Source organism: Podarcis gaigeae, assembly GCF_964106915.1.
Source record: "Podarcis gaigeae genome assembly, chromosome: 5".
Lineage (NCBI taxonomy): Eukaryota > Metazoa > Chordata > Lepidosauria > Squamata > Lacertidae > Podarcis > Podarcis gaigeae.
This window is the reverse complement of record NC_139681.1, coordinates 67,169,108-67,189,082: the sequence shown is the minus strand read 5'-3', so window position 1 is coordinate 67,189,082 and position 19,975 is coordinate 67,169,108. Positions and strand designations below refer to the sequence as shown.

Sequence of the window (19,975 nt, the reverse complement as noted above, 5' to 3'; positions counted from 1 at the left end):
GCTCTATTTTTAAATATGGAGGTCTGGCTGGAAGAAACATGGATCCTGTTGGGCCGGAGCCTCTCCGAGATTTGGGGTTTAACATTAAGGACAATCAAAAAGACCGGCAGAGAGGAATTGAGAGAGAATTAAGAGCCTCGGATGTGAGATCTCCAGGCTAAACAGTATATTGAGACTGATGGACATTTGTTGGGGACTGAAACCGGGAAAAGGGTGGGTGGAGCCTGGGAATCCAAAGGGTATATAATTATAATTTGTTCTGTTTTTGATTCTACTATTTGTACGGAAATTGGGAAAGTCGTGGAAGGGAAATTTTGGTCGACTTTAGGAAAAATATTTAAGAATGAATAATGAGGTATAAGTATTGATGTTGAAGTTTGGATAAGTCAAAACTGGTTTTTAAAATGGTCTAAATTAAATGAAAATAAGGTTTGCAAAATAAATTGAAGAAATGGAAGAAAGAAGAAAAGTAAAATAACAACATGTTAGAATAAATTATTAAGTTAAAGTGGAGAAATAAGTTAAGGACTTGCTGAGCTGATAATTTAAATTGGAATACAAGAAGGGGAGGTGTGAGGAGGTCTGAGAAACAAGTTAAAAGAAAATAAGTAATTGAAATTTTATGTGTTTTTAATTGTTTTAAGTTTTGAATTTTTGAATTTTTGTTATTTTTTGTCTATTTTTGTTTTTGTGTGGTTTTGAAAATGCTAATAAATATTCATTAAAAAAAATAAATGAACTGACTAAATAATAAAATTTTGTTGAGTGGAAGAAAGTTAGGCTGCCCATCATGGTGGCTCATAGTTCAATCCAAAGCATGTTGACTCAGGAGGAGTAAAAAGGTAAAGGTAAAGGACCCCTGACAGTTAAGTCCAGTCACGGACGACTCTAGGGTTGTGGCACTCATCTCACTTTACTGACCGAGGGACCTGGCGTTTGTCTGCAGACAGTTTTTCTGAGTCATGTGGCCAGCATGACTAAGCTGCTTCTGGTGCAATGGAACACCGAAACCAGAGCAGTGCATGGAAATGCCGTTTACCTCCCCGTCTGAGCAGCACCTATTTATCTACTTGCACTTTGACGTGCTTTTGAACTGCTAGGTGGGCAGGAGGTGGGACTAAGCAACGGGAGCTCACCCTGTCATGGGGATTCGAACTGCCGACCTTCCAATCAGCAAGCCTACTAAATAGGTCCCACTAAATTCAGTAGGACTTGCTGTCTTGTAGGGATGTTTTTGGGTCACAGCTTCAGAAACAGCAGCTGAGACAAAATATGGCTGCTTTCTCCAGCTTGGTCCCCTTCAGATATTTTCAATTACAATTCTCATCAGTCCCAGCTGGCACAGCCAATGGCCAAAACATCTTGAGGGCATCAGGCTATGGAAGGATGACCTAATCAAAGCTCCATTGACTGCAGTGACTCTGAGGAAATGTTTGAGGGATCATCCTCTCCATTTTGAATGCCTGTGTGTGACTTGGAACCCGTCAAGCTGAACCCCCAGCATTCAGCCCGGACACTGAAGTCTAGCTCTGAGGGCCTTCTGGTGGTTCCCTTACTGTGAGAAGTGAGGTTACAGGGAACCAGACAGAGGACCTTCTCAGTAGTGGCTCCCGCCGTGTAGAACGGCCTCCCATCAGATGTCAAGGGAATAAATAACTACCTGACTTTTAGAAGACATCTGAAGGCAGCCCTGTTTAGGGAAGTTTGATGTTTTATTATTATTTTATCTTATATTATTACAATTTGCATCCCACAGAATTCAAATTGTAATGCAATAAAATACAAGGGATGAAATAAGCAATACAAATACAATTAAAAATCTTTTTGGAAGGAGATTTTGACTAGCATGTTATGTATTTTGTGCATTTCCTCTAGCACATTGCCTCTAGCACTTATATAGCATAGTAGCAATATATAGATATTAAAAAGAAATCAACTGTTTGCAATGTCACATTGAAGAAATCCAGAGTTGTTCAAAAGCAGGGAACTGATGCACAAATGTACATCTTACAGTTCTTAGATCTTATGACCAGTCACTGTGAGGACCTGAGGGTAATTGCCATGACAGATAGAGACAAGCTCTTTCCATGATCCAACAAATCCAGGGATCATCACATACCCTTGGTCCTCTTGGTCCTCCCTGGGTGCCAAAACTTTTGCTTCTCCATTTGTTGGGCGGATAATGATGCTTAGGAGCTATGGAACAATGCTCTAGCATCCATCCCCCCCCCCTGACCTTTTGCTCCTCTTGGAGTCCTTCAAAGAAGAAATGGGACTTTGTTGATCTTGTTTCAGTGGGACTTGCTCCCAAGGAAGTGCAAGGATTGCAGCTTTTGTTATATATTTTGTGGCTAATTTTGCACCAGTGAACGAGAGCATTAGTCATTGCACCTTAACCTTGAATCGCAGCTGTCTCTTGCACACATACTCCTAAATGAACTGCATTATCAAAATTGCAACTTGAAAGAGCAAAGCTTTTGAATCTCGACCTGTCAGTAATGTCTGTGTCATACCAGACAACCTCTCAGAATCAAGATGAACATGTTATAGATGACAAGGCCAGCATAGGCCAGTGTTTATGAAAATTGTGTTTCCTCTTTTTATTTTGGGTCTGCTGACCACAATAAATTAATAATGATGTTTGCCATTTCTAAAAATTATTAATTACCATTTTTCTACACCCTTTGCAACATATGACCTGCTATTTTACTGACACAACCTTTTTTAAAAAGAATTCCCCCCCCCCTTTGCAGGTCTTTTTAAAACCTAAAGAGTATATAGACAAAGCAGATTTGTTTAGTGAATGCCAGCAGCTTTCACAGAATTTCAGTGCGGAGATGAAACAGTTACCGTATTTCTCCCCCTTCAAAAAAGTGGCATTTGAATCAGACAATCAAATAAGCTATTATTATTGACAGCCTAGTTGCATGGTGTACTCTTAGAAACTGACAGCTTGCTTAGTTAGATTTAGCAACATATTTAGCAGAATAATGTCTTTAGAGTGAGTTTTCTGCTGTAGCAGCCGTGCATGTTTTCATACATGTTGCACTTTTTCATATGTGAAAGCAAAATGACCCTTTCCAAAAGTGATATATATAGTTATACATATTTATGTGGGTAAAACCACTAAGCCTAGGACTTGACGATCAGAAGGTCAGTGGTTTGAATCCCTGCGACAGGGTGCACTCCCGTTGCTTGGTCCCTGCTCCTGCCCACCTAGCAGTTCGAAAGCACATCAAAGTGCAAGTAGATAAATAGAGACCGCTCCAGCGGGAAGGTAAACAGCGTTTCTGTGCACTGCTCTGGTTTGCCAGAAGCAGCTTAGTCCTGCTGGCCACGTGACCTGGAAGCTGTGTGCCGGCTCCCTTGGCCTATAGAGGGAGATGAGCGCCCAACCTCAGAGTCGGCCGCAACTGGACTTAATGGTCAGGGGTCCCTTTACCTTTACCTAGTACTCCAAAATTCCCTGTAAGGAGTGGGGAATCTTTTCCAGCATGAGTGGCACCTTCCTTTCTGGGAAATGTAACAAGAGCCAAGGGCTGGGTGGGGCCAGAGGCAAAAGTGAGTGGAGCAACTACTGTTAAATTTTACCTTTCCATAGTAGCCTGGCTTCTATACATATTTCCAGACCCCCTTTTCCATGCAGATAGGAGCCAACTCCTAGGGGCTGAGGGGTCTTCCCCCCCCAAAATATTTACACACCCACACCCACAAAATGATGGGCATTGCAATTCAAATGGTGTGTGCGCACCGTGTCATGTGATCGCTTATGCAGGGCTTTTCTGCCCCCCCACATTTTATTCAAATTGGCACCTCTGTCCATGCATCTGCATTATCAAAGATGCATTATCAAAGTTCAAGGGACACATTGCAGCTAGGCGAAAATACCTGAGGTACAAATATTGCCCCCCCCCCGGACCTCTCATGGAGGAGGTTCATGAAGAAGGGCCTCAGCTGATGATTGCAGGATTTGGGTTGGTTCATCTGGGGAGAGGGGGTCCTTGAGCTATTGTGCCAGCAAGTGCAGTCAAGAGACATTCCCTAGACCCTGGGACATTTGATGTTTTATTTTTTGTTGACACAGAACATCCTAGCTGATAAAGTAATGTTGGGAAAGCTTGTAAAAAAATCCATAGATTTCTTATCTAGAGATATTATCTGTACACAACCTTCTTTCTCCTTTTCTGCCTTTCTTCCTGGCATCCTAAAAAACAAAAGACAAAGAAGGTCCCGTGATAAGCTTGCTTTGTGTGCCAAAGGCTTTCTACAAAATTCAATTAAGTTAGTAAACAGTCTCTGCCTCTAACTTACTTTATTGATATTGAACTGGCTATTTTAAAAATATTGTTGGTAAATCTCCAACAAATCTAGGGGAAGGGAAAGGGGTTAGTCAGTAGATTTCAGGTATCCAGTCCTCCTCAGATCCATTTTGGATTGAACTACACACTCTGGAGTCTGGCCAATTTTGAAATTGCCCCAATGTTCTCTGGAGCCATTGCCCATGCCTTTCTTTTTGCAGCTTACTAGTACATGGGAAGCAGTGTGGATGACTCAGACAAATGCCATGGCTACAGCTGTGGTCTTGGATAAGAGGAATATATTGCTAAGAACCATGGGGAATTTAATCAATAGCCTTGTTCCCAACACTCTTAAATTTTGCTCCAAGCAGCACCTCAGTTCCTGCAACATGAAGGTGAGAAGGGTTTCTAGGAAAGCTGAAACAGGGATTGAGGCTGCTAGTAGCCAGCATGGTGTAGTGGTTAAGAGCGGTAGTGTCCTAATCTGGGGAACCGGGTTCGTGTCTCCGCTCCTTCACATGCAGCTGCTGGGTGACCTTGGGCCAGTCACACTTCTTTGAAGTCTCTCAGCCCCACTCACCTCACAGAGTGTTTGTTGTGGGGGAGGAAGGGAAAGGAGAATGTTAGCCGCTTTGAGACTCCTTAAAGGGAGTGAAAGGCGGGATATCAAATCCAAACTCTTCTTCTTCTAGTACCAGGAATAGAATGTCTTCACTGGCGAACAGGCCCAAATCTGCCTCAGACCCAGTCTGGCTCAGTTTTAATCTCATTATTCTGGATAATAATAATAATAATAATAATAATAATAATAATTTATTTCCCCAGCCACTCTGGGTGGCTTTCAATAAAACATTAAAAACAGAATAAAACTTCAAACCTTAAAAACTTCCCTAAACAGGACTGCCTTCAGATGTCTTCCAAAAGTCGGATAGTTGTTTATTTCCTTGACATCTGATGGGAGGGCTTTCCACAGGGTGGGTGCCACTGCTGAGAAGGGAAATTTTCTAGGGAAAATATGGATGAACCAATCACTGTTTGCAACCATAGACTGATAGATGGTGTGAGTGCAAGAATGGTTTTGTATCTGTATTTGAATGTAAGTTATTGGCATGCACACTCATTTTTCTTTGCATCTCCTACCTCAGTAGGATTTGGAAACATCCACATCTATTTTACCAGCAATGCGGAAACAACTTCTTACCTTTATCCTGATACTTCCCTATGAATAAAGCTGGCCAACTTACATACACATTTGAAGGGGATGCCCATGATACCATGTACGATGCCTGTGATAATTGCAGTAGGTATGGCATCCATTTAGCATGTGCAGGAATAATGTGGTGTTAAATAATGACCCTCTCAAGTCTGATTTTTTAGTTTTTAAGAAACATAAATATGTAATTGTGCACTGACTTCAGCAAGTCTTTCCTTCTGTCTCAGTGGTGTGAGAAAATGCCTCCTGGGTGATCTGCAGACTTCCAAATACATAAAACTTGCAATATGCTAGTATCCTCAATGCATAGTTTTGCATATTGAGTGGACATAGATACAGTGGTACCTCGGGTTACATACACTTCAGGTTACAGACTCCGCTAACCCAGAAATAGTACCTCGGGTTAAGAACTTTGCTTCAGGATGAGAACAGAAATCGTGCAGCAGCGGCGCAGCAGGAGGCCCCTTTAGCTAAAGTGGTGCTTCAGGTTAAGAACAGTTTCAGGTTAAGAACGGACCTCCAGAATGAATTAAGTACGTAACCAGAGGTACCACTGTACTACATTGTAATCTTTAGACATGAAAATGTGGAAGCACACCTCTGCTGGTGCGTGAGAAGAGTTGTTCTTCTGCAGACTATTTGGAAGAATAAGGAGATAGAAAGAGACTCTCTTGCCTCCATTTTATGTATAATCTATAGCAGACGGGGAACCTGGTGGCCACAGTGTGATGGACTACAACTTCCATCAGCCCCAGCTGGCATGTCCAATGGTCAGGGATTGTGAGAGTTGGAGTCCAATAGCATTTGGAGCAACATAGACTCTTTACCCCTGTAATACAGGAACTTGCAGCCCTGGGTCTGGTAAGTGCCTGGACAAAAAATGCTATTGTAATATATAGCACCTTCAGTTTCATCATGGAAGAAAGGCAAGATATTAATGCAACAGATGAATAATAATTTACAAGAATTTACTACGTAGTTTCTAAAAGGTCAAGCTAGCTACAAGGCCAATTCTGAATGCAAATGATTTCTGAACCATTGCTTTACCACTGTACCATTTATTTACACACATGCAGGATGAACACAGATGGAAACACTCAACTTAAACAGGCTGTTTCCAGTCTGCCTCACATTGCAAGTCTATTCCTCATGTCACACACAGAGACCTTGATTACATTTGGTTGGGAAGAGGATATTTGCTAGCCCTTCAAAAGGCCAGATATTGAGATTCACAGCCAGCTATTTAGTTCCCATGACAACATATTACCTGCAATTTGTCTAGCAATAGATCATGCCAGGCTCGACCTGGACAACTGGCTTGACTACTTCAGCAGTCCTATTCTTCTCTAGATCTCAAACATAAACCCATACTTGGAAAGTACTTTGGAGGTCACCTAGTTCAATTCCCTGCTCAGAATAATATGGTCACACAAGTAGAGAGGGAACAGTAGATATGAGGCCAAGGTGGTTCAGGAAATAATTTGCTAATGGATGGGTCTCATGGCTCAAAGTGTTTCTTCAAAGCCCTCAAAGCCTTGTTTATAAGATGCATTTGTTTGCTTACAAAACAGTTGTCCGAAATAAAACAAAGTAATCTGCTGTTACCTTACAGGTACGGTGTCACTCATATCCCTGGCTGTGCTTTCGTATGAACGCTATTGCACCATGATGGGTACAACTGAAGCTGATGCCACAAACTACAAGAAAGTATGGCTGGGAATCTTCGTGTCCTGGATGTATTCTTTATTCTGGACCTTGCCACCACTTTTTGGGTGGAGTAGCTATGGACCAGAAGGACCAGGCACAACATGTTCAGTTAACTGGCATTCACGGGATGCTAACAATGTATCTTACATAATTTGCCTCTTCGTCTTTTGCCTTGTCCTTCCTTTTATCATTATTGTTTACTGCTATGGGAAGCTGCTGTGTGCCATAAAGCAGGTGAGTGGATTTTTCAATCTTTTCGACAGAGTGTCAGTGTGTTGTGTTGCATCCAATGGCAAGTCAAAGTCAGATCAAGGTACATGCAGGTCCCACTTACTGAACACAATGCTTTCCCTGGAATTCATTCATTAGATGAGCATTTGTATGAGTCCACAGTTTCCATTGATTTCTATAGGATCATTTCTCATATAGGATTTGTCCAATCTCCCTACCCCCTCTCTCCATGGTTTCTTCCTGAAATGACTGCAGCCAACTAGCAAAAGAGAGGCAAAGGAAAAACTGATTTGTGGATTTTTGTAAACGATCAGGGAATTAGCCGGACCTGTGTGTACATGGCAGAAACAACCAGGACCTTGGACAGCTCCAAAGGGGCTCCTCTGGCTGAAACATTTTCCTCCAAAAATGCTTATCTAAGTGGAGAACTAGATCCTAGTGAAGTCTGGCAAACGCAAGTCAAAGTCAGATCAAAATAGGCTGGAGTGCAGTAGACTACCTCCCTGGAGGTAATGGCTGGGTGGTTAAAGGGCCCTAATCTTATTTTACAGTACAGTATTTGACTTCTGTAAGGCTGGGGAGAAAGAGGTACTGCAGGGGACTCATCCTCTGAGTCAAAGGTGGTGGCAGTTCTGTTCACTTTAAAGGAAATGGCATTTCTAGTAGTCCGAGTCATATGAACATTTTCCTTTTGCTGAAGATGCCCCATGAAAGCAAATGATTTATTTGAAATAAGAGTCTTTATACAGTGAGCAAACTAAAATTAAACACTAAAAGGGCAAATGTAAAGATAAGATTGAGTCAGTCTTGGAGCAAGTAAATATATTAACATAATAATAATACCTGAAGGAGCGTCTCCACCCCCATCGTTCTGCCCGGACACTGAGGTCCAGTGCCAAGTGACTTCTGGCGGTTCCCTCGCTGCGAGAAGCCAAGATACAGGGAACCAGGCAGAGGGCTTTCTTGGTAGTGGCACCCTCCCTGTGGAACGCCCTCCCATCAGAAGTCAAAGAGAAGAACAACTACCAGACTTTTAGAAGACCTCTGAAGGCATCCCTGTTTAGGGAAGCTTTTAATGTTTAATAGGTTATTGTATTTTAATATTCTGTTGGAAGCCACACAGAGTGGCTGGGGAAACCCAGCCAGATGGGCGGGGTATAAATAATAAATTATTATTATTATTATTATTATTATTATTATTATTATTAGTCCATTTACAAGTATTGACACTAAGAGTCTATAAAGTAAACTTAATTAAAAAGCAATTCTCTCCCCAACCCGCCCCCCCCAACAATAATTCCACAAACAATAACCACTGTGGACAGGTCAGTAAACTTTAAAGGCAAATTATTGCCAATTTCATGGAAAAGTCATGATTTAGAATAAAGGATAGAGCAACATCAAGAAGAATAGGTGTAATGCTGTGGAAACATTTAAATTGTGTAGAAGATCACATAAAATGTGAAAATCAGCCAGAAAGGAAACATTGGGAAGATGGACTAAAGAGCTGTCCTAATGCAGCCACAATCTTTCCTCACCCCTAGTCATATTTTTTTCTACATTAAACAGCCCTCGACTGTTTGATCAACTTCCACTTTGACTCCCCACCCTCATTTTGTTGCAAATTGAATTCATCAGAATTCATGGCCTTTTCAATTACCTTCATTTAGTACTTCTTTTTGCAAATGCCTTCTCTTATTTCATAGCAAGCCACCTTAACTTTGCTGTTGTAACCATAGTGAAATTGACTTGATCCAGTTTGGTATTTTGTTTGTTTTCAATTGGTGAAATGACACACTTCACTGAAGCCTTCAACATGAGTTTATAAATAGCCTTCATATCTCCTGACGTGATTTGCCGCTTGTATATGTGCGTCTTTGCTTCCTTTTAACTTTACCATTTCATATCTGAGTAATTTCCCCCATAAAATAGAAATACAATGGATCTGGATTGTTTACACAAGGTTGCCACCCACTCACATATATATTGAATCCTTTGCAATGGTTGCTGCTGTTACAAGTGGTTTGACAAAACTTAACCCCTTACAATGGCTCTTGATGCTACTTATGAAAGTGGTGGAAATGAATTCAAGATTCTTATTGCGTAGCAGGTGGGGGAATCTCATCATGGAAAGATGAACAACAGCACATCTTCATTTGTTTTGAGATCCATGTGTAAATCCTACTTTGCAGAAGAGATTCTGGGCACTCTTCAAGTAATGGATCCTGTTTGCACAGTGGAGCTCCCCCACCTTTGCTCTGCCATACACCCCTTAAAAAAGTTATGGGGTTCCTCAATGCACCAGAGCAGATTGGGGGGGGCATGGGGAGGAGCTGAGGGAAAGTTATGTTGCACAAGCACAAATACTTGTACTGAAGGGACATGTTAACTGGATACTGCCCTCCCATTCAAATTTCCTTTCCCACATTCTCGTGGAGTGGGGTGGGAGGGCCAAGCGAAATCACCTCCTGATTTCATCCTATCTGCACTGGCCTACTAGCATTCCCCATCCCTCTGTGTGCTGAGCTTAGCTTCTTTCGTAGCTTAGATCCAGCATTTGTTCATGACAACCACTTTATAATGTCAAAGAGAGAATGGTAAAATGCTCTGTGCACAGAAAAAGGCAGCAGAAATGGAGGTGCTCTTAATAATTATGTGATGTGTAGCCCATATACTTTTTAGCAAAAAGAGCTGGTAGTACTGCAGAATCGCAATAACAAGGCCATTTGACTTGATTTGGTTCAAGACTGGAGATAGGATACAGGAGAATATAAGTTTTGATAGCACAATCCAAACCCAAGATCCTACAGGTTGAGCAAGTTTAGAATAGGTTGTAACTTACTCATCCCAGCTCAGCCAGAGATACACTAGCATAAGTCTCTCAAGTTGGCTGAGCTGGAGCTGTGATGGCTTAGCCCATGGAACTGAAGCCTGTGGAATTTACACCATCAGGCATGGGACAGGACAAGGAGAGACTTAGGAACATGGTGGAATTTATGCTCATAAAAAGGGTAGTCTAACTCTATTTTAAAGACTGGGTCCCTGTCATTTTCACTCATGGATTGTGAATGGTTGATGCAACTGCTTCAGGACATCAAGGTTTCTGTGATATGTCATATACAGGTGTATCAAGACAATAGATCCTGTTTGGCTTTGTTGAACTCAGAGAGTTGCAAGCAAAGAACCAAATACTTGCAGATTAAGTTACATCATGCAAGAGAGTGTATTCAGAAAGGACTCATTCAAGTGTCCTACATGCCAGGAAATTAAATTCCTGTAGATCTGTTGTCTAAGGTAGTTAACAGAGAACAACTTAAGGTTTATGTACAGCGTTTGCAATTGGGTTGAACCACAGATACTACAGGTTACACGGAAAGGGGGAGGATGTTAGAATATAGTTTCGTTCCACCTTTAGAACAGGCATGTGGAGTTGTTGTATGTCACATGTCTGTTTACTTCCAGCACAGTCTGCTGGGAACTTCCGTTGTATATAGCTTTTGCCTATGCTTTTTGCTTGGACACGAAGGGAAGTAGACATGTTTTTCCTTTGTCCTGCTGCTGAATAAATGTTTGTAAATATGCTTACATATGCCTCTGTCCGCCACTTCTGTTGTGAAGAGTTATTCACTCTGCTGATTGGAGCGTGCTCGAGTTGCTGAAGGCTTCTGAAGCTGTGTGCCACTGTTTGATGCTGTTCCAAGAGAGACCGGAGTTCGCCCGGCTGCCAGCCAGTGGGCTGGGGGCCTGCCAATTGCCCCCCGTTCCCAGGTCGCATCTCAACAGCTGGGACCTGCTCAGACAACAGTAGCCCCGCTGTTGAACAGATCTTGGAACAGGGATAACTTACACCACGTTTACATCAACGAGCTGACATTCCAACAGCTTCTTATATTTAGGATTGCCCCACCTGGTATATTTGAGGTTCCAGTCAAAGGAAGCCCACAAGCATTCTGTCAGGGGAAGCAGCTGAAAAGCAGTGATCCATTTGTCTGATTATCGGTTTGGTGATGTTTATTAATTTTGTATAAAAACATCAGTGTATCCATGTGAGCAGAAAAGGGACATACGTACAAACACACCATCTTTTACTCTCCACCCACAATACAACAAAAGAAGCTGCAAGCATGCTGTGCTCCCAGGGACTGTCTGGCAATGGCACATGAGCAAAGTCAAATGCAAAGCAGAACAATTTTCTGCATATTTGCTGAATGAAAAATAGGTGTTTGCTGTGTGGAGGAGGCAGGCTGCAAGACACATAATGGAAAGCAGAAGATTCATGGGTTGGAAAATATGTGTGTCTGTGTGTGTGCGTGAGAGAGAGACTGCACTAAAGTGCATCAGCTATAGATTTTTTGAGTTACGTTCATTTTAAAGAAACACCCAATGGCTTACTATGGGAGGTGGGAGAACCCAAAGACTAGCAACTAAATAGAATTGTAGAGTTCATACCATTGTAGGTTCTAGGGGGCCGAAAAACACGCCCAAGCATCACCCTCTGGAAAAGTCTGTCCAGTTATGAAACATACCAGGAACGTAGGACTGTAGGCCAAAGGAGTTTCTGCAGATTGTTAGCAAGAAGCAAAAAAGCAAAACAAAGGAAAAGATAAATGCTAACAAAATATTAAAACTGAGATAGAATAAAGAAGCTGCTTAATTGTTAATCCTGTTCACACAGTTGTGCAATTACAGGAATGAAAATACTTGTATCAATCAATTAACCTCTCAAGCATAAATTGCAAAGAGGTTTACCTCATTGCCTTCCAAATTAACAAAATCCCTCTTTGGGAACCACGGTTTTGAAAATGAAAAATAAAAATAGATCAATTGTTTGTTAAGCGATCAGCATGCTGACAAGCTCTTGTTCTAGTTTTCTTTTTATAATTGAGGCCCTAAAAATAAACACATTTCTGCCTTATGGAGAGTTTTAGTGGTTCAGCTGCTCAGGGGATTGTCCTTGGTAAATGAAGCTGAAAAGTCGCTATGTGGCTCATTTCACATGGTGACATATGAGAAACGGTAGATGGAAGCTGTACCCTAAATGGGCCAGGGCCCATCCCCCAGGCTCTGAAAAGACACAGCTGCTTTTCTGAGGTGAAGAAAAGAAAAGGAGGGATACAGGCAGAGGATGGAGACTTCCTGATGCTGCTTCGCACAATGCAGACCTACAAGGTATGATGCATCAGGTGGGCCTAGATTCATGTTTTTTCTATTCCCTTCAGCAGGGCAACATTATCTCTGCAAGGCCCAGGGGTTTGAGGTGGTGGTTGTTTTAGTTTCTGCAAGCTTTGGGATTCATTCCATTTTGCCAGTACTTCTCTCTTGAGTGTTTGGTGCCATACTCAAAGAACTGGGTTTGCTATTTGTGTATAAGATGATGATTGAAGTAACATGACCAAAATAGCAGTTGGGAGTGTGAGCAGCACTAACAGTAAAGGGGGTGAATACTTTACCTCCGTTTCCATGTCTCCATTGTTAGCAGAGTTACTTGAGTAACGCAGAGAGAAAATCCTGGTAGATGTTTACTGGACAAACTGAACAAAACTGTATGTCACTTAAGCAGAAAGAAATAGAGGGTTTTTTATTTTTTTGACAAGCATTGCTCAGAGCAGGAAGACATTCAACTAAACATCTGCAAGAAAACTCCCTCATAGCTAGACAGCCTATCAGAGCATGCACTACCTCACGAAAGATCATGCCATCTTCCGTCCCTGCTTGCTATGCAACACTGCCACCCTCTTGGCTCATTGACTTACTGACAACAGAATTATCCCTTAAGTTACACACTGAATGATCTCTGCTGTTGCACCTCCAACATCCAAGCCATAAATCTCCAGAATGCCCCACCAACTTTATACCCTGCAACTGAAGAGCCTTTTTTGTTTTTTAAGGGTTGCTTCTAGCTTCTTAAGGATGCACTCAAAGATTTACTTTACTGACAACTAACAGAGCATTGGTTTGTGAAATTATGGATTTCTGAGTGCGATTCTCCCTCTGCATGTGCCGCTACACTGAGCAAGACCTATTACTTAGAGGCAAAGGCCACAGTCCTATGGGAATCACACATTAGTCACCTGTAACCTGGAGTCGGAGTGCTTTTCTCTTGCCAAATGTGTGGGAAGGATTAGAGTCTAGTTACTATTAAGGGAACAGAGGAAAGAGCTACACCGGGCAATTTCGGCAATTTCCTATGCAGCTGACAGCAACTATTGTGCTCCAGCTACTTACCTCTCATTTGCTATTTGCTGCCCAGGATCAGGTGCCGACATTTGTGCACACAGCTGCCTTATCCTCTTTTCCCTGGTTCTTGAGTATCAAAACAAAACATTTGAAATAATAATAATAATAATAATATGGGAGCAGGAGGAAGGGAGAGATAGATAGAAGAGATAGTTACTGGAAAGGGCGCAGAAAAAGACAACCAAAATGGTCAGGAGACTGAAACACCCTCCCTTAGAGGAAAGTTTGATGCTTTTTAGTTCAGCAGAAAGGTGAGTAGATGGAGACGCACATGGCATGAAGAAAGCAGGTAAGGATACATTTTCTCTCCTCTCTCATAATAGTGGGGCCTGCTGTCACCCCCCCCCCCCCAAAACAGAAGTACTGTTGTATCTTGGAAGTCAAACGGAATCCATTCTGGAGGTCTGTTTGACTTCCAAAACCAAAGAGCGGCTTACGATTGGTTGTAGGAGTGTCCTGCAGCCAATCGGAAGCTGCTGAAGCCACGCCAGGCATTCGGCTTCTGAAAATCATTTGAACACCGGAACGCTCACTTTCAGGTTTCGATCGTTCAGGAGCCGATTTGTTCGGGAGCCATGGCATTTGGGATTCAAGGTACGACTGTACTTATGCACACAACACATGGTTCCCTTATGGTAGTATACCCTCCAAGTGTCCTGATTTTCCAGAGACAGTCCTGGAATTATGAAAGCCATCTTGGCTTCTGATTTGATCCCAGAAGGAGGATGAGCTGGCGTTTGTCCCAAGCGAGAGAGGTGGCGGCAGTTGCAAGGGAGCATCCTGTTGCCATTGCCTCTCCATGGCAACCACTGTCAGCCTCCTCTCATGGGCAGTTCATAGCGGCTGCTGGATTGTGGGCAAGGAGGAGGAGAGGCTACTGCCACTGAGGCCCAGCTCTGAAGGCAAGGCCTTCCTGGGTGGGAAGAAAGGGGGAGCGCAGCACAAATTAAACCAACACTATCTTCTTCCATACATTTAATCTTGCATTCATAAAATGCTTTACGAAAGAAGCCTAAACTGCCTCAATTAACAGTATCGTTTATTGCAAGCATTCATGGTTTAGTTTCAGAGCTGAATTACACACGCAGTAGTGTACTCCTAGAAAATTTCAAGAGATTAACACACAGTTGATGTCCTGCCAATACTTTGGTGCTCATGGATTCCTTTGTAGTTGGTAAAGTAGCCTTCCTGAACTTTGCATCTCAATTTATTCTCTAAATCTGGCATTTGCATGAACATGAGAAATTACTTAAAATGCTTCAGCAACAGATATCAGGGTAGTTGTTTTAAACCAATTGACAATTAAATTTCATGAGTGTTTGCTTTACAGGGATTGAATTCACACGCGTGTTTTCATTACCAGTGATTGCAGCTTTGATTTGAACAATCCGTTCTACACCTCATCCTCCTTCTGCTGGCTGTTCTGCAGGCAGTGGGCTGCTCAGTGATAGGCAAATGCCAGTGGAAGGCACCTCAAGGGGTAGAATTATCCCTTTGGTGTCTCCCCTTTTGGGATGCCATTGAGGTCAAGGAGTGCACCCAGATAGTGGCAGACAGATGGTGGAAGGACCCTGAGGGAGAGGCAGGGAAGAGAAGATCTGCCAGTATGCAGTGGAATTCCTCCTCCTCCTCCAAAACATTGACAGTCTGGAAGTGACCATTGTTGCCATAGAAATCTTTAGAGATGTATCTGAAGTGTATTATGGTGCTTATATTGAGCATGTGCATAGCATGTGGTGAATGTTGTGCATAAACACACGGGCATATACTCTCCTGTGCAATTGTGTTTTCTTACTATCAGAGATTTGCCCCTTTAATCCAGAAGTATTGTCAAGCATCCAGTTTGAATTGAATTTAAATTTCATTCTTAAACTGGACACTTCAGATACTTCTGGAATATTTAAAGGGGTTGTTGCTCCCCCAAAGACAATATGGGAGAGGCAGCTTTTCCTGATACTCCAATGGCAAGAAATGGCCCTCTGTGCAGTTGGAGGAACTTCAGCTACACCCAAACACCCTTTTTGCAGCTTGAAGTGACATGGCTGACATGAATGGAGTCATGTGGTAACCACTTTACAAATATGGTTTGGCATAAAAAGTGGGACTGCTTTCACACCTCTGCACCTAAGCAGCAATGGGTATGGCTTCTATAGTGACAGTTGCAATGGCATACATTCAGCCAGGGCCGGCCTACTCATGAGGCGAGGTGAGGTGACCACCTCAGGTAGCAAGATCCATAAGGGCAGCAGATCCCAATGTAGATCTTTATTCTTGCTTTGTTCCTGATTTCACTCCCTGCTTCTTCCCTGGTGGGAAGAGGGCGGCCATTTTGTGGTTTGTCTCAGGTGCCGAAATGTCTTGGGCTGACCCTGCATTCAGCATTGCTTTTTAAAACAAACAAACAAACAAACAAACAATTTTGGGTGTGTGCACTGAAACACCCACCCACAAAAGCCAAACAGAACTCAGCTTAAGGTTCATTTTCAAAATTTTAAATGTAAATAGCTGCAACATGCTATTCTTAATTTCATTAATATTTTTAAGTCCCTTCTCTGCCTCATATACTTTCAGTTTGTTTGCTAATGAAGACACGGAGTTTGGTCATAATTTTCTTGCTTTCCCTCAGCTGAATTTAACTTCTGCATTGTCAAAGGTTTGGACACAGAGGCTTGAATTTTAAGCTGGTCATTTTCTGCTAACTGTGCCCTCCATTAACATTGCCTCCTGTATCCTATACCAAATCATTACTAAGTGTCCCCCATCCCTCAGAGGAAAAAGGGAGCAGGAAGTGTCTTTTCCATGGATGGAACTTAGTTCTGCCACTGATGGGAAGTTGGGATCCAAACCAAGGGCTCCACTATGCTGCACACTTTTCGAAGCATAAACTTAGAGGAAACAAATCTTCCTCTCCATCTGAAACTCCAATATCTTTTCTGCATCCAATCTCATCTGAAACATTAATTGACTGATTTAAAAGACATAATCCTAGACTGGAACGATTTATCTATAAGCAGCAATTTGTCTTGCTTGACAAGATTGTTGGCTGCTTATAAATACAGAGATTGTGTCTATTTTTTCAGAAGCAAACAACTCATTTTATCTTTATTTCACTTTAGTTGCAAACTTTAGGACTCTGTCATCCAGTGGTCTGATGCAGAATAATTTCCTGCAAGCGACTCCCTGGGAATACTAGATCAGACTAGATTACATTCATGCTATAATATATACTCTCTAAAATGTTCAGAGAGGAGTAAATTGGTTTCATATACTTTCAGATAAAAAGCTCATATTTTAAATTGTCCATTGGATTTTTGCTTTGCGTTGAGGAAAAGGCTGGAATTTAAATAAATAAATAAATAAATCTATATCTATCTATCTATCATCTATCTATCTATCTATCTATCTATCTATCTATCTATCTATCATCTATCATCTATCTTACTGGCTTGCCCCATCCACTTTGGGCAGCTTCCAAACATATATAAAAACATAACAAAACATTAAACATTGAATAGCTTCCCTATACAGGGCTGCCTTCAGACGTCTTTTAAAGGTTATGTAATTACTCATCTCCTTGACATCTTCTGGGAGGGCGTTCCACAGGGAGGGTGCCACTACTGAGAAGGCGCTCAGCTTGGTTTCCTGTAACTTTACTTCTCACAGTGAGGGAACTGCCAGAAGGCCCTCAGACGAGGAACTCAGTGTTCAGGCTGAACAATGGGGGTGGGTGGGTGGGTGGAGAGGAGAGAATCTTTGAGGTATACTGGGCCGAGGCCATATAGGGCTTTAAAGGTCAGAACCAACACTTTGAACTGTCTTTGGAAACGTACTGGGAGACAATGTAGGTCTTTCAGGACCAGTGTTATATGGTTCTGGCTGCCACTCCCAGTCACCAGTCTAGCTGCTGCATTCTGGATTAGTTGTAGTTTCTGAGTCACCTTCAAAGGTAGCCCCATGTAGGGCGAATTGCAGTAATCCAAGCGGGAGATAACCAGAGCATGTACCACTCTGGCGAGACAGGCTGGATCTAGACACATCAAAGAAGCGTTTCAGGTAAACATGTTGCAAACTTTGTATGAGAAACCGGGTTCGCAAAAATGGAACTCCACAGCTCCATCTGTTGTCACAGTATTAGAATGCATAAACAACACATACAGTATAATGTGCTTTTTCTTTGCCAGTGTAGCTGAGTCCACAGTGTGCGGGCTGGTAGGGTCTCAGCCAATGTACCAGACAGAGCTGGTAGACTTTAAATGCATACTTTAAAACTAGGCATAATTTTTTTCCCCTTTCAACAATCATATTAATTCAAATTCTTTTAAAAATGAATAACCTCACATTCTATAAAAAGCCACAGAATCAGTTCCCCTTAATCCCCATTGCAGACGACATCCAGCTTTAATTACACTGCAGGGAGCACATTATGTCAACGGGGGCAGGACTTGGTATATTGTGTCCGATGTGGCGAAAGAAAAGGTGAAACTGGCAGGGTGCTCCCAGTGCCTGCATTCTTTGCTTTCTGCATACTGTTTCCGACGCCTTCAAATCCCTTTCTATTTTTACCTTATAATATTTCACTAATCTGCTGCCTAGGGAAGGATGAAACTACAGCTAATAGATGGGAAGTGACACACACACGCAATGCATTCAGTGATGAAGGACCCTGGGTCAACCTGGATGGGTCCAGCTGGGATGAGAGAATGCTCGGCATTAATCTGGTGGCATCATTCCTAGGAGCCCAAAGAACAGGCAACAACATGACTTCTACCTGGCAATTTATAGCACTATGGTGCAGCTGTTCAGGAAGGAAATAGGAGCCCTCAAACTACACCTACAAGAACAGAGCCTTACTAAATTGTAGCCTAATGGAAACTAAGAAAAAGCAAACCGTTCAACATATATAATGTTTACACACAAATATTCACACATCCTGGGCACGTCTACACCTGGCAGTTGGTGATGGGAACAATTCACCATTGATCCAGGACACCAGACCCAGGAATAATTTGAGGATGTGTCTATGCAACCTTACTCCTCTTCAGCCATTACAATACACTGTTCACAGAATATGTGGATTTTTTGGGGGGAGAAAGTGGTGTGCCATCAGTGCCCCAGCTCTGCCCTCTACTGTCGTTGTTTCTGTCACCCTTGATTTATGGAAAGTAATGTGTGACATGCAGATCTTCCTGTATCTGCAGAGGTTTCCTACACATTTTGGAATCTGCTCAACAGTCAGGGCTGTCTTTACCCGGGGATGCAAGGGGTGCGGGGCACCCGGGCGTCAAATTCTGGGGGGTGCCAGGCACCCGCCACTGAAGCCACCTAAGCTCTTAACTATCTACCTGTTAAGAAATAATAAATAATTTTGATCAAGCTAGAAAAACAAAATACATATATACCTAGGTATTACCAAAATGTATGCCTACTGTTTCACTAAAGGACTTTTGACTTTGTGCGCTCATTTACCAAAGACGCGCCACGCTTGTCATTCACAATGGCGGTGCTTGTCAGACTCAATGACGGCACTTGTCATTCTCAACGGTGCCATGCATGCGAAATCAACTAAATTTGGGGTTGCTGGGTGGATATTTGCACCCCGGCGGTGCATATGATAAGACGGCCCTGTCCACAGTCATTCTCTATGAACTGAGAGGGATGGAAACAACAGCTGAGAGGGGAGTGCAATGCACACAAATCTAGCACACTTCCCCACACTGGCCCCTCACATATTTTGTGAAAGTAATGGTCACATTCCCATCATACATTTAAAGTGCTAGGATACGCCTTTGAACAGTCATGGCTTTCCCCAAATAATTCTGGGAGCTGTCATCTGTTCAGAACTCTAAGAATTAGAGCTTGGGGGGGCGGAGTAGTGGACCTCCTAACAACTCTCAACGCCTTTAACTGCAGCTCCCAGAATTCTTTGGGAGAAGCCACTACTGTTTAAAATGTATCATAGCACTTTAAATGTATGGTGGGAATGTGGCTAATGTCTGAAGAGGGTATTGAGTCATAAAAAACCTGTTTTTATAGGAGTGAATTGCCTCAGGGGGAAAAAAATTATATTATGTGGGATCGCTGATTGCTTGGTCCTAAAAATGCTTCAAGAAGAAGTTGCTTCTGACTGGCAAGGTCTGAGAAAATAGAATGTGCTCCTCCAAGAAGATCTTCTTGAGAAGGTGCCCTCCCCCTTTTGATTTAATTTGTTGGGTGATATTTCGACAAGACCAATCTCAGCATGTTCCTCAGCTTCATTGTAAATACCAACATTTATTAATGTTCTGTTCAA

At 42.4% G+C, this 19,975-nt stretch overlaps 1 protein-coding gene across 1 annotated transcript in view; it reads left to right on the top strand.

Moving 5' to 3' along the window:
- LOC310846079 (vertebrate ancient opsin-like) overlaps positions 1 to 19,975 on the top strand; it is a 107,074-nt gene that overhangs the window by 8,976 nt on the left and 78,123 nt on the right. Inside the window, exon 2 of the mRNA XM_083742138.1 lies at positions 7,124 to 7,452. Within this exon, the coding sequence (XP_083598264.1) occupies positions 7,124 to 7,452 (329 nt within the window). The remainder of the gene's footprint in view (positions 1 to 7,123; positions 7,453 to 19,975) is intronic.